The sequence below is a fragment of the Phalacrocorax aristotelis genome, chromosome Z (assembly GCF_949628215.1).
Source record: "Phalacrocorax aristotelis chromosome Z, bGulAri2.1, whole genome shotgun sequence".
Lineage (NCBI taxonomy): Eukaryota > Metazoa > Chordata > Aves > Suliformes > Phalacrocoracidae > Phalacrocorax > Phalacrocorax aristotelis.
The window spans coordinates 78,124,327-78,137,917 of record NC_134311.1 but is presented as its reverse complement, the minus strand read 5'-3'; the positions used below and the strand labels follow the sequence as shown (position 1 = coordinate 78,137,917).

The window sequence follows — 13,591 nt, the reverse complement described above, 5'->3', positions numbered from 1 at the left end:
GGAAATTATATACTGTTCGTGAAAAGGAGTGAGACTTATGAGACTCATGAAAAAGGTCTCATAGTCTCAAAGGGTGGAAAAATTATATCCCGCAGAAAATGAAATTTTCCACTAAGTAATAACAACGGACCCTGTGACCTTGGCAAAACAGAGTCTGGCAGTCAGAGGAGGGAGCTGACAGATAGGGAAGCATTTGTTTTGCAGCTGTGTCCTTGAAGGACTGAGACTGAAAAAAGAAAACATTCCGCCTCAGAAGACAACAAAAGACGGGTGATAAAGTGTGAAGTCAGTCCAAACTGCGGTAACTGGCAGAACGGTAAAGGTGGCAGGGGGAGCTCATGGCCACCGATGAGACTCAGGACGGAGAAGCCTTGCCCCTGACTCCTGCAGGGTGCAGGCGTGCTAATTTACATACCTAGTGAGGCTAATTAAAATACACTTAACCAATACCAGATGAGAAGATAATTACTAACCAATGAATATGAATTTCGGTGGGCTTTTACTAATCACGTAACAAGATAAATACCTCATAGTTTCCTGGTGCGGGGTGCTAGCTCTGTGGAGTTACAAATTAGCGCCCATCTGTGTGCAAATGTGAAATGAATAAAACACCTCTGCTCTGTGTGCGTTTTGGCGTGTTGCGCACCGGGTAAACGATCCCACTTTTGGGAAAACAGCAGGGCAGGTGTGAGGGCACGAGGTGGGCAGGGGCTGGTGCAAGACACGGGAGGCCGGTGCGTGGGGTGTGTGAGGAGCCTGGGGCTGGGGCTGTCGGGTGTGGGGTAGGGGCACAGGGCTGGTGTGGAGGGTCTGCAAGGCAGAGGGCGGTGGTGTGGAGCACGGGTGGTTGGGGGGTGTCCCCCCTTTTCTGGGGGATGTGTGTGTTCGTGCTCCTGTCCACCCTGCCTTGTAGCAGCTGCTGGCGGCAGAAGAAAATGCATGGCAGAGAACTGCTGCCATCTCCTCTGCGCTCTGGAAAGGGGGTAAAAGGGACAGGATGCGTAGCACTGTGTTGGTTTCCTTACCAATACAACAGAGGAACATGAATTTTTTAGCCAGCTTGCTGGTAACATGTGAAGCCTAAAAGCTGACCCCACAGGTGCCATCAGATGGTGACAGGATAGCAGCATTGCAAGCTAGGGAGAACCTCACTGCAAGAGGCGGTCGTGCTTATGGCACATGGGCATCTCTCCCTTGTCGTGATCCATCTACCAAGGCCTAACACTGCAGGGACAGTGTGCTTCACAACCAGACCCGTGCATGAGATGTAGGATTTAGTCTGCCGGGGAGAAAGCGCTGAAACTCAAGCAGGCACAGCGTGGTCGTGTCTCCGTGGTCATCTGGAGAGGTTAGTAAAGCACAGGCCCCAGCAGAGCATTCTGGGAATTGAAAAGGTTAAGTGAGAAATCCTCAACTGTTTTGGCATGTGTTGTATCAAACAAAATGCTTCAGCAATGTTTCTCATGCTGATTATTTCAGTAACCACTTCAAATTGTGCAAAACTTCTTGGAAAAAAGCATGTTAATTTAAATAACTCACTTAAGTCTTGTCCCTATGTACTTTTTCTCTATTGCTAAAGGAAGGTTGTTCCCTGATAATTGTTCAAAGGATGTGTTTTTATGGTGTGTTTTCTAATAAGGAGCACTGCTTTTGTATGACTTTATGTAAGCAGTGAGATATAAGCTATTAAAATTTCAGTTGTTACCCTTTAACTTAAAAATACAATTTAAGCCTTTTTGATGAAGGGCTTTCTATGCCTTTATTTGTAATTTGCCTTATGATATACATGAAGCATACAATTCCATTTACAAAAAAGTCACCTCAAAAAGATTCTTTAAAAACATTTGGGGAGTTTAAATCCACTTTGATAAAAGTGTCCACTAGTGAATTTAACTGATTTTTACGTTATTTTCTCTGTGTTTCAAGAATTTAAAACTAGGAAAATGAGTCCAGCTGTGGTCTCCCAAAAAGTAGAATTTTTCACCAGGTGTGCAACACACCGAAACGCACACAGAGCAGAGCGAGGTGTTTTATTCATTTTACATTTGCACACAGATGGGTGCTAATTTGTAACTCCACAGAGCTAGCACCCTGCACCAGGAAACTACAAGGTATTTATCTTGCTACGTGATCAGTGAAAGCTCACCAAAATTCACATTCATTGATTAGTAATTATTATCATTATTATTTATATATTAATTTATATTAGTTGTTACTAATCTATGGCTGAGGTGAATCCTATGAGTTCAACAAGGCCAAGTGCTGGGTCCTGCCCTTGGGTCACACCAACCCCAGGCAACGCCCCAGGCCTGGGGCAGAGGGGCTGGGAAGTGCCCGGCGGAGAAGGCCCTGGGGGTGCTGGCTGACAGCCGGCTGGGCATGAGCCAGCAGTGCCCGGGTGGCCAAGGAGGCCACCAGCCCCCGGGCTTGTGTCAGCACTGGTGTGGCCAGCAGGAGCCGGGCAGGGATGGGGCCCCTGTGCTCGGCACTGGGGAGGCCCCACCTCGAATGCCGGGCTCAGGTTTGGGCCCCTCGGGACAAGAAGGGCCTTGAGGGGCTGGAGCGTGTCCAGAGAAGGGCAGCGGGGCTGGGGCAGGGTCTGGAGCACAAGTGTGCTGGGGGGCGGCTGAGGGGGGCTGGAGGGGTTTAGCCTGGAGAAGAGGGGGCTGAGGGGAGCCCTTCTCGCTCTCTGCAGCTGCCTGAGAGGGGCTGGAGTGAGGGGGGGGTTGGTCTCTGCTCCCAAGTCACCAGGGACAGGACGAGAGGGAACGGCCTCAAGCTGCGTCAGGGGAGGTTTAGGTTGGAGATGAGGGGAAATGCCTTCCCTGCCAGAGGGGTCAGGCCCTGGCACAGGCTGCCCAGAGAGGTGGGGGAGTCACCGTCCCTGGGGGGGTTCAAAGGACGTGCAGACATGGCCCTTGGGGCCATGGTTTAGGAGGCCTGGGGGTGTTGGGTTGGGGGTTGGACTCGATGATCCCAGAGCTCTTTTCCAACCTTAACGATTCTGAGTCTATGATTATCTCATGTGCTACTGGTTAGCTACACTTTGATTAGCCTGACTAGGTATGTAAATTAGCACGCTTGCACCCTGCAGGAGTCGGGGGCAAGGCTTCTCTGCGTTGAGTCGCGTCGGTGGCCATGAGCTCCCCCTGCCGCCTTTACCGTTCTGCCAGTTACCGCAGTTTGGACTGACTTCACACTTTATCACCCGTCTTTTGGCGTCTTCTGAGGGGGGATGTTCCCTTTCATGTCTCTCAGTTCTTGAAGGACACAGCCGTAAAACAAATGCTTCCTTATCCCTCAACTCCCTCTGACCGCCAGAGTATGTTTCGCCAAGCTTACAGGGTCCGTTGTTATCACTAGTTAGCGGAAAATGCCATTTTTTGCAGGATGTTACCGCCGCCGATCCCCGCCCCTTCCGCCCGCCAAGGGCCATTTCAAGGGCACCTGCCCAAACGGGGTATTTTTCTAAAAGCCCCGTTTCGGAGTCTTTTTTGTAATAATTTTATTTATAATTACATTTTCCCTCATCGCTCGGAGGCGCCGGGACAGCGGGGGTGCCGGGGGAAGCATTTCCCCGCCCCGCCCCGCCCCGCGCCGTGGGCGTGGCTTCACCGCTCAAAGGGGCGGAGCGCGCCGCCGCCATTTTGTGGAGAGAACGCGGGGCCGGCAGCCTCCTGCATTTGCTGCACCTTTCTCCTGTCAGACGCCGCCGCCGCCGCCATCATGCTTTCCGCCCGTGTGGCTGCCACCCTTGCCCGCTGCCTGCCGCGGCCGGCCGGCCTGGTGAGCGCGCCTTCTCCTCCCTGGAGCCAATGGGCTAGTGGAGAGGGTGGGGGGGGAGCGGGCGCCGTCGCCATCTTGGGGCGCGAGGTGACATTGAGGGGCCGCGGCCTCCCGCCCCGGGGTCTCGGGGTGTGTGGGGGGCTCGCCTCAGTGCTGGGTGCCCGCGGGCCCCGGTCCCTGCTGAGGAGTGAGGGTGTCCTCAGCCGAGGGGTGGGGGGCTTAGGGACGGCGTGTCCTTCTCCGGGATACGGGCGGACACTGCTGGGGTTCAGGGAAATGTCTGAAAGCGGCCAGATCCCCGGGATTAGGGGTTTGAGCTGCGAGGCTTTGCCAGGTGGCGGGTTTTCCCCCGTTTTGGGGTGCGGAGATCTGTTAGGGCCTGTTCCAGCCGGTGTCCCTTGTGAAGGTGAACGGAGGAGAGGCCTGCCCAGGCTTTGAGAGAAATTGCATTAATGCTTCATGGGACTGCACTGGAGGCTTTGCATGGGATGTAGGATTATAATATTTGAATGCATTCATTATCACAGGGTTTTGGTTTTTTTGTTTTTTTGTTTTTTTCTGCTATCATATATGTTCTAGCCATGCTTGAGGAAGTCTGCAGTGAGATTTTTCTTAGGCCAACCATTAGAAGATGCAGTCTTATCTCTCCCTAGTGCAGAACCATGAGAGGTGCACCGATTTTTTTTATGCCCCAGGCTTTTGATGTTCAGCACAAAGGTGGCAAATGAGAGGAGGTGTTGCTCTGGGAGCTGCTGCGGTGCTGTGGTGGTGACATAAGCGCAATGCAGAAAAATGCAGCGAGTAATTGAAAGCAGTCTCCTTTATCATCTGTCCTCGCTTAGTAGCGCTGACCTTGGTTCCATAACTACAATTTGTGAATGGAGTGCTGTATAGCTCAACTCAAAACAGAGACACATTAAATGTATAACCTCATCATCAAAAACTTCAGTGTGTTATCTCTTAATGTTTTTTTTTTAATGATTGATTGAGGAAATCTCACTTGTTACTGAAGTAATTACTTATTTTAGGTGTCCAGAAATGCCCTGGGTGCAGCATTTGTTGCTACAAGAAACATCCATGCTTCCAAAACATGCTTTCAGAAAACTGGTGAGTCTGAGAAAGGCCTTCATATAAGAGTGCGGTTTAAGAACTTCCTCTGTCAGATAAAAATGAATTTTATTATGGAGCGTGAGGAATGTTTGTGTCAGTTGACAAAACACTTAAGGACATTTATGTACTGACAGTGGTTGACAGTCAACTTATCTGTTACACAGTCACATCCAGGAGGCTTCACTGTAATAACTAATCAAATTATGCCCAAACCAGAGGAGTGGTCACATGTCGGTTTGCTGACACAGCTTACCTGCTTCGCGAGGATTCAGTCTTGAACTCCTGCACAATTATTTGGAAGAATGCCTCAAATTCCAGCTTCCTGTCTTGTTTGTAACAGTATGCAGGAACGAATGACTTTTCCCAGCCTGCTCAGTTTGACCTTGTGTCCTTGAGTATAACTTTTTTGCTTGCCAGCGTCTTGGTGCTGAGATAAGGCAGCAATATTGCATAACTGTATTTTTGGTAGCGGCTCACGTTTTTTGAAGTGGCTTAGGGTTATTAAAGGTATTATTAGGAAACAACAGTTTTACAGGGTTATTTATTATTTCCTACCTCTGGAAATAAAAAGTTGTTGGAGGCACACTGCCAGACAAATTGGAGGAAGATGAAGAATACATTTTTCTAGCTTATATTGAACTTGCACCTTAAATGTATTGAGTTCTTTTAAATATATTTGGATCTTGGATTACAAAGCAGTTGACAGGGTGTTTTGATGCCTCCAGTCTAAGTAAATGCTCTGTAAGCGGAGCTAGCATGTCTGTTCTTTCTGATCTAAGCCTAGTCTACTTAATCTAATTGCTTTCTAGGGGAGAGGTTGATTGCTAGTAGTATAGGACACAATGAAGGAAATTGATAACTAAACAGCCATCAGTGTTTTGATTGAAGCTGACGCAAGATGAGTGGAAGCTGCTTTTATTGGCTGTGAATACAGAAGCTGTTGTTTATCTTATGTACCATATGTAACAAAGAGTGTTGCTTGCTAGATTGTGTGGCGTACCTGAGAAAGGGAACCATGGCTTGTGAATTCAAGACAAGCTTACTGAATTCATGCTGTGCCTTAATGTTCTAAATCTGGTTTGAAACTTCTCTTTCCAGGCACTGCTGAGGTATCCTCTATTCTTGAGGAACGTATTTTGGGAGCTGACACCTCTGCTGAACTTGAGGAGACTGGCCGTGTGCTCTCAATTGGTGATGGTATTGCCCGTGTATATGGCCTAAGAAATGTCCAGGCAGAAGAAATGGTTGAATTCTCTTCTGGGCTGAAGGTAAGCTTTCACTAAAGCAGTTTGTTTAGCCTAGAAATAGACGCTTTTAAGGAGAATCTGAGACTATGCTTGGAGTTAGCCATGTGGACCTTTTACAGACTTTACTGCAACTTCAATGTGTAGTAACTAGTTGAACTAATCCTACAAAAAGCAAACATTTTTTGAATTTGTAATACTTTGCGAAAACAAGTATTCCTTGAATTTTTAATACTTCGCTTTTGGTATAAGTATATGGTTCTTGGCCAACATTTGAGCTTTATCTGTCTTCATTTAGGAAGCACTAAGAATGAATCTGGCATTGAATTTTGTTTTCTTTGGTTTCAGGCTGGCTTTTCTGTTTACTGTTGAATAATAGCCACTGCGCTTCAATACAGTGTACAGTTTGCTGACTTCTTATAGTCCTAAGAGTAGACTATAATTAAGCTGTCTGACTGTTCCCAAGAGTACTGCAATGTCTCTTCCAGTATTTTTAATGACCTAGCTTGCCTTAGGCAGAGAAGAAGGCAGTGTTTTTCCCTTGTCCAATTTCTAGGCAGGAGAGTAGTGTTGTTTTTGAACCCTGCTTATCCTTTCTGATCTTTATAGAGAGATCAATTACTTAATGTTAGATTGCTTCAAGTATAATTAGTTACGTAGTCGGCTGAAGGCTTAGACAGGCTCTCTCAGCAGTATGGAAGAACATGTGCATTGTGCATAAAAGCAGAATGCTACCTATTGTTAAAAATAAGATTGAGGTAAGTGTGTATTGTAGAATAACCGTCTGCGTTAAACTATCAAAATTTTGTAAATGTTGGCATGGGTTTTCTCAGGGTAATGTGATCTTTGCCCTAGGGTATGTCCTTGAATTTGGAGCCCGACAATGTTGGTGTTGTCGTGTTCGGTAATGACAGACTGATCAAGGAAGGGGATGTTGTGAAGAGGACGGGTGCCATTGTGGATGTTCCAGTTGGGGAAGAGCTTCTGGGCCGTGTTGTAGATGCCCTGGGCAATCCAATTGATGGGAAGGTAAGCCTGGCTACGTGCTTACTATGTCTGCTTGTATCTGTGATACAGACTGCAACAGGTTTTCTTCTCTCTTTTAAGGGTCCTATTACGTCTAAGACACGTAGAAGGGTTGGCTTAAAGGCCCCTGGGATCATTCCCAGAATCTCTGTGCGTGAACCTATGCAGACTGGTATTAAGGCTGTGGACAGCCTGGTGCCAATTGGTCGTGGCCAGCGTGAGCTTATCATTGGTGACAGGCAGACTGGGTAAGTTGAATGCCTGAGCTAAAAATGTTTTGTTAAGCAGAGGCATGAGTACAGTGTGCTCCGCTGCGCAGAGCTGGACACAGAACTGCGTAGAGGTTGGGAAAACCATAGGCAACTTAACTTACCAGCCTCTGTGTTACACAGGAAAACTTCAATTGCAATTGACACAATTATCAACCAGAAACGATTTAATGACGGAACAGATGAGAAGAAGAAGCTGTACTGTATCTACGTTGCAATTGGCCAGAAGAGATCTACTGTTGCTCAGCTGGTGAAGAGGCTCACTGATGCAGGTACAGATTTTTGAACGTGGTTGAGCCTGGCAACTAGTGACATCCTGTTCTCATTATAATGCTGAAACTACTGTGAACTCTTCTAGCTGTATGTATGGACAAAATTATTTTCTTATTAGATGTGAGAACTATCTTTTTCTGGACAAAAATCTTTCTAGGTATCTGGGGAAAGAAAAACACCCTCTTTTGCTACAGTGTATTAGAAGTAGTATGAGGACCCAAAACTGCTGGATTGCTTCTGGAAAAGTCACCTTCCATGTTTTTTTTTTTTCCTTTAGCAGAGTTCAGAGAGCTTTCTCATGGCAGTCAGGCCTGATGATGAGCCATAGCCTCCAAGTATTTATGGACTTGGCGTTTGTTTCGTATGTGTGCAAGTCAGCGTGAGTGGCAGTTGCGAGTTTAGTGGAAAGACTTTACTGACAAAACATAGACTTTATAGCCCAAGCGTAAGGGATTAAGTGATAGCATCCTATTAGAAACTGATCTCATTGACATGTAACAGAGCTTGCAAGAGATCAGGCACCTTACCTCTTGCCTCCTGGTCAAGCAGAGTCATATCTAGCAGGAAAATAAACCCATTTTAAAGACAATAATTTGTTTGGTAGTATGAAACAAAGGGTTTCATTGCAGAAGCCAGGAAATCAGACTTCAAGGCTGAGTTATTTCTAGAACCAAAATGTGTCTTAGTGAAAGTTTGAATTTATTTTTAAATGGGAAAGAAGTCTGCAAGTGTTTGTCATTAGCTGCCACGAACTTGCTCTTGAAACTTCTTGAAGTAGTTGAGCTAATGGATGTGTTAACCCAGTATGGCGTTCTTCCCTGTAACAGCATAGTGGTGCTGCCTGGGCTTGCTTCAGCAGCTAGTACTGCATGTTACGGGCGTGATGAGGTAACACTCAGTGGTGTGTCTCCCCCATTTTTTCTAGATGCCATGAAGTACACTATTGTGGTGTCTGCCACAGCATCCGATGCAGCACCCCTTCAGTACCTGGCTCCCTATTCAGGCTGCTCCATGGGGGAATACTTCAGAGACAATGGAAAACACGCGCTGATCATCTATGATGACTTATCCAAACAGGTCAGGAAACATTGTTTATAGGCCTTATAGTCCAACATTGGTGTTTGGAGCTGTAAGATCACCTGAGGTTTAGAAAATCAAAATTTTAAATGAGCTGCTGAAGTCTGAGAGCTTTCTTTATGCTGCACAGGCTGTTGCCTATCGCCAGATGTCTCTGCTGCTGCGTCGTCCACCCGGTCGTGAAGCCTACCCAGGCGATGTGTTCTACCTGCACTCTCGCCTGCTGGAGAGAGCAGCCAAAATGAATGATTCCTTTGGAGGTGGCTCTCTGACTGCCTTGCCTGTCATTGAAACCCAGGCTGGTGATGTGTCTGCTTACATTCCAACCAACGTCATCTCCATCACTGATGGACAGGTAGGACATCTTCTTCACGTGCCAGTACTTCTGTGTAACCTACTGGCAGTTCTCTGTGGAGGCATCCAGGCTTCTGATCTGATGATAAAACAATTTTCTCCTGCAGATCTTCTTGGAAACTGAGTTGTTCTACAAAGGTATCCGTCCAGCCATCAATGTGGGTCTGTCTGTGTCCCGTGTGGGTTCTGCTGCTCAGACCAGGGCTATGAAGCAGGTAAGCATGAAACTGCTGCTCCTCCTCTCAATAGAGACGAGTAGTGTGTAGGCTTTCCAACCCGCTTAACTCTTTAGAGTTGTGAACAGAGAGGAAATAAAGTTTTGTATTCCTTAGCATTATGAAATTATAAAAGAACAAACTCTGGGGATCTCTGGTATTTCCATTGCAGAGGGAGGGGGAAGAAAGGAAAATAATATCTGCATAAAGATGTAGGATTATTAAGTTTCAGTATGCTGAACTGGGTACTGATCTAACTAGAAATAGAGAATGTTCTCTTAAGCCCACACTTCGTTTAATCCAGATATGGTATTAGAGAAGTTTAATATCAGCTGTGCCCATTTGAGGGAGGAATAGCATGCTCAGGTTAAAAGGTCAAGCAGATGGTGGGACTTTCAGAAATGCATATAATCATCTGTCAGAGTCTTGAGATTGACTTGACTGGTATGCAAGGCAAAGCTGACTTGTGACAACTGTCAGCTGAAGGTAACCTGCAAACTACTAGACTCATGTGAAAACTGTATCTGGTGTTGTAGGTGGCAGGTACCATGAAGCTGGAATTGGCTCAGTACCGTGAAGTAGCTGCCTTCGCTCAGTTTGGGTCTGATCTGGATGCTGCCACACAACAGCTGCTGAACCGTGGTGTACGTCTCACAGAGCTTCTCAAACAGGGACAGTATGGTGAGTGTCTTGGATGTAACAGGTCTATGATTCCTGCTAGTGTCTTGTGCTAACAAGGCTGGTCTTTGCGGCAGCATTGAGACATTCTGTGGACACATTAACCATAGATTTATTTGAGCCATGTGTATACATGCAGTTGATCGTCAAAGGAGGACTCTGTGGTACTGATGTGTCCTGATGTAAGAGTTACCAATGGCACGAATGCTTTCTCTTATGCAGTTCCCATGGCTATTGAGGAACAGGTTGCAGTCATCTATGCTGGTGTAAGAGGTCACTTGGACAAGCTGGAGCCCAGCAAAATCACTAAATTTGAGAGTGCTTTCCTAGCTCACGTACTGAGCCAGCACCAGGCCCTCCTCTCCACGATCAGGTATGGTGGTTTACCTGCCTTCATCCCAAGGGTGGTGACTCGATGGCTGGAGTGCAGATAACGGTCACTGAACTGTTTAGTGTATCCTAGAACATCAGGCTGTACAGGCTGCCTGTATGAGAACTGGAGGTTGAATCAGCCGTCCTACGCTCCTTGCACTGTCCAGAGCTCAGCTTCTTGTCCCCAGTCTCGACTTAGGAAATCCAGCTGAGTACCCCTCCTATCTGGTATTGAAATCATGGAATCTAGTCTGTTGCCATGTTTTTGACAGCTTTAACCTATTACAGCACTGTGGATTAAGTGCTGCTCCCTGCCTTCCCTGCTGCTGAGAGTGGACTGTCGGGGACTGAGTATTTCCATGGTTCTGTCCCACAAACTGTGGTCCTAGCTTGTTTTGTTGTGAGTCAAATCATGTGCCTTCCATCTCTGAGGCATAGCTCTGTAGCAGAGCCATGTTGAACTACGTACAGCTGTTCTGAAAGTATTTGTTGACAAACCTTAGTTCTTAAGCAGGACTAACTTCTTGAGGAGAAAGGGATATTACATTAGTTTCAGTGGTGTAGCTTCATGCATCAAACAGAAATCTGTTAATTCACCTACTAATTTTGGTAGAAATTGGAAGGGTCATTGTAAAGTGTTTCTTTTGCCTTAGTCAGGCATTGACTGTGTGCCTATTTCTGCATCAGAAGTTTAACTCAACTCTTTCAACAGGACCGAAGGAAAGATCTCTGACCAGACAGAAGCTAAGCTGAAGGAAATAGTCACAAGTTTCCTGGCTACTTTTGAGGCATAAACTCATACTGTTCAAACAGACTAGGCTGTTGTCGTGATCCTGTGCTCCAGCTCCATCAAAGACTTAAAAGTATGTGTGACTTGAATGTACAGATCTCGGTGAGAATAAAAGTTTCCACGTAAAAAGGCTTGTATATTCTCTTCTAGGTTACCACCTTTCTGGTTGGCTACTTGAGCAACACACACCTTTAGAACCACAGAGTTAAACTCCCCTGGGCACATGCTTGCTAAAGAAACTGAAAAATCAGAGGCTGTCTCAGCAGGGTTGGGTGGATCAGAGTGCCCTTAGGGGAACGGGCAGGGGTCACGGCTGGAACCTGTGGCTGAGGCTGCAGCTCCCGTCGTGACAGAGCTGAGGGCCGCTCTTCCTGGTTTTACCCTTTTCAGCTGATCTCAGAGGAAGGTGCGCAACTGGCGAAGCCGTTTACGCTGTCAGGTCACGGGTGGTAACTAAGTGGCCCTCACAGTGTTCTTTAACAGTGATACTGTGGCATAGTTTCTTAGAACTGCGGCCTAGCTGGTCCTGGTGTCTGGCTTTCAGCAGGTGCGTTCTTTCAGAACTGGCTGTCCTTGTGTCCTGGGACAACTGCACATGTAGCTGTCACAGTGATACAAGTGCCACCGTCCTCTGTAGTTCTCAGTGAACTTTGCAGTTGTTAGTGCTTTGCGGGGGAGGTTATACACCCCAGCATCTGTTTAACTTCCTGACTTTCTGGGAGCTATGTGAGGTACAAGGCCCCATTGTTAGAACTTGTATCTGGGATGTGGGAAGGCTCAGATTAAAGTCTTTCTGCTTGGTGTGATGTGTTCAGCTTTACCAGGTACACTGGAACTAGGTCGTTAATCCTCAGTGAGCCTCTGCTCCGCAGTTACTATGATCAGGATGACACCAGATGCAGATGACACCAAGCTGAGTGGTGTAGGTGACACACCAGAAGGACGGGATGTCATCCAGAGGGACCTGGACAGGCTGGAGAGGAGGGCCTGTGAGAACCTCATGAGGTTCAACAAGGCCAAGTGCAGGGTCGCCCCGTATCAGTGCAGCCTGGGGGATAGAGGTGTTGAGAGCAGCCCTGAGGAGAAGGACTTGGGGGTGCTGGGGGATGAAAAGCTGGACATGAGCCAGCAGTGTGCGCTTGCAGACTGTGCCCTGGGCTGCATCCCCCAGCGCGGGCAGCAGGGCGAGGGAGGGGGTCCTGCCCCCCTGCCCTGCTCTGTGAGACCCCCCTGCAGCGCCGCCTCCAGCTTGGGGCTCCTCAGCACGGGACAGACACGGGGCTGTTGGAGCGGGGCCAGAGGGGGCACAGAAATGCTCCGAGGGCTGGAGCCCCCCTGCTGCGAGGAGAGGCTGGGAGAGCTGGGGTTGTTCAGCCTGGGGAAGGGAAGGCTGCGGGGGGACCCTATGGTGGCCTTTCAGTGCTGAAAGGGGGGCTGTAGGAGGGATGGGGGTGACCTCTTTAGCAAGGCCTGCTGTGACAGGACAAGGGGTGATGGTTTTAAACTAAAGGAGGGTAGATCTAGACTGGATATAAGGCAAACATTACACTGAGGGTGGTGAAACCCTGTCCCAGGTTGCCCCGAGAGGTGGTCAGTGCCCCATCCCTGGACACACTCAAGGCCAGGCACGACGGGGCTCTGAGCAACCTGATCTAGTTGAAGATGTCCCTGCTCAGAGCTGAGGGGTTGGACTGGGTGGCCTTGAAGGCTGCCTTCCCACCCAAACTGTGATTGTAGGACTTCTGTGGGGCCGTTGGCTCAGTCCCCAGTCAGCTTCCTTTGCAGGAGCATCCTGTCTCCATGTTCAAACCTGCTGTGGGGCAAGCAGCTGGAAACATTTCATCTAAGCCTCTTGGTCTTCATCTAAGTTTCTCAGTCTTTCCTCACAAGGGGGATGCTCAAGTCCCCTGGTCATCGTGGCCAGCGGAGTGTTATGAAGATGTTCAGGGGCCTGGAGCACCTCCCTGGTGAGGAAAGGCTGAGAGACCTGGGCTTGTTCAGCCTGGAGAAGAGAAGCCTGAGGGGGGATCTCATCGATGCCTATAAATATCTGAAGGGCGGGTGTCAGGGCGATGGGGCCGGGCTCTTTTCAGTGGTGCCCAACGCCAGGCCAAGGGGCCACGGGCACAAGCTGGAACACGGGAAGTTCCCCCTGAACATGAGGAGAAACCCCTTTGCTGTGCGGGTGCCAGAGCAGGGGCACAGACTGCCCAGAGAGGCTGTGGGGTCCCTTCCCTGGAGACATTCACCCCCCGCCTGGACGCGGCCCTGTGCCCCTGCTCTGGGGGTGCCTGCTCCAGCAGGGGGTGGGACGGGGTGAGCTCCAGGGGTCCCTTCCAGCCCCCGCCACTCTGGGATTCTGTAAACCCTTCACTCAGCTCCAGGCTAACAAGCTTC

General features: G+C 48.4%; 1 protein-coding gene across 1 annotated transcript; it reads left to right on the top strand.

Moving 5' to 3' along the window:
• The first annotated feature begins 3,425 nt into the window (after positions 1-3,425).
• On the top strand, positions 3,426-11,323 carry ATP5F1A (ATP synthase F1 subunit alpha). The gene is made up of 12 exons (XM_075078285.1): positions 3,426-3,786; positions 4,815-4,893; positions 5,995-6,164; positions 6,996-7,169; positions 7,248-7,414; positions 7,559-7,707; positions 8,634-8,785; positions 8,916-9,140; positions 9,247-9,354; positions 9,891-10,035; positions 10,255-10,405; positions 11,117-11,323. Exons 1-12 carry the CDS (start codon positions 3,727-3,729, stop codon positions 11,196-11,198), a joined length of 1,662 nt encoding a protein of 553 aa, XP_074934386.1. The 5' UTR covers positions 3,426-3,726; the 3' UTR covers positions 11,199-11,323.
• The last annotated feature ends 2,268 nt before the right edge of the window (positions 11,324-13,591 follow it).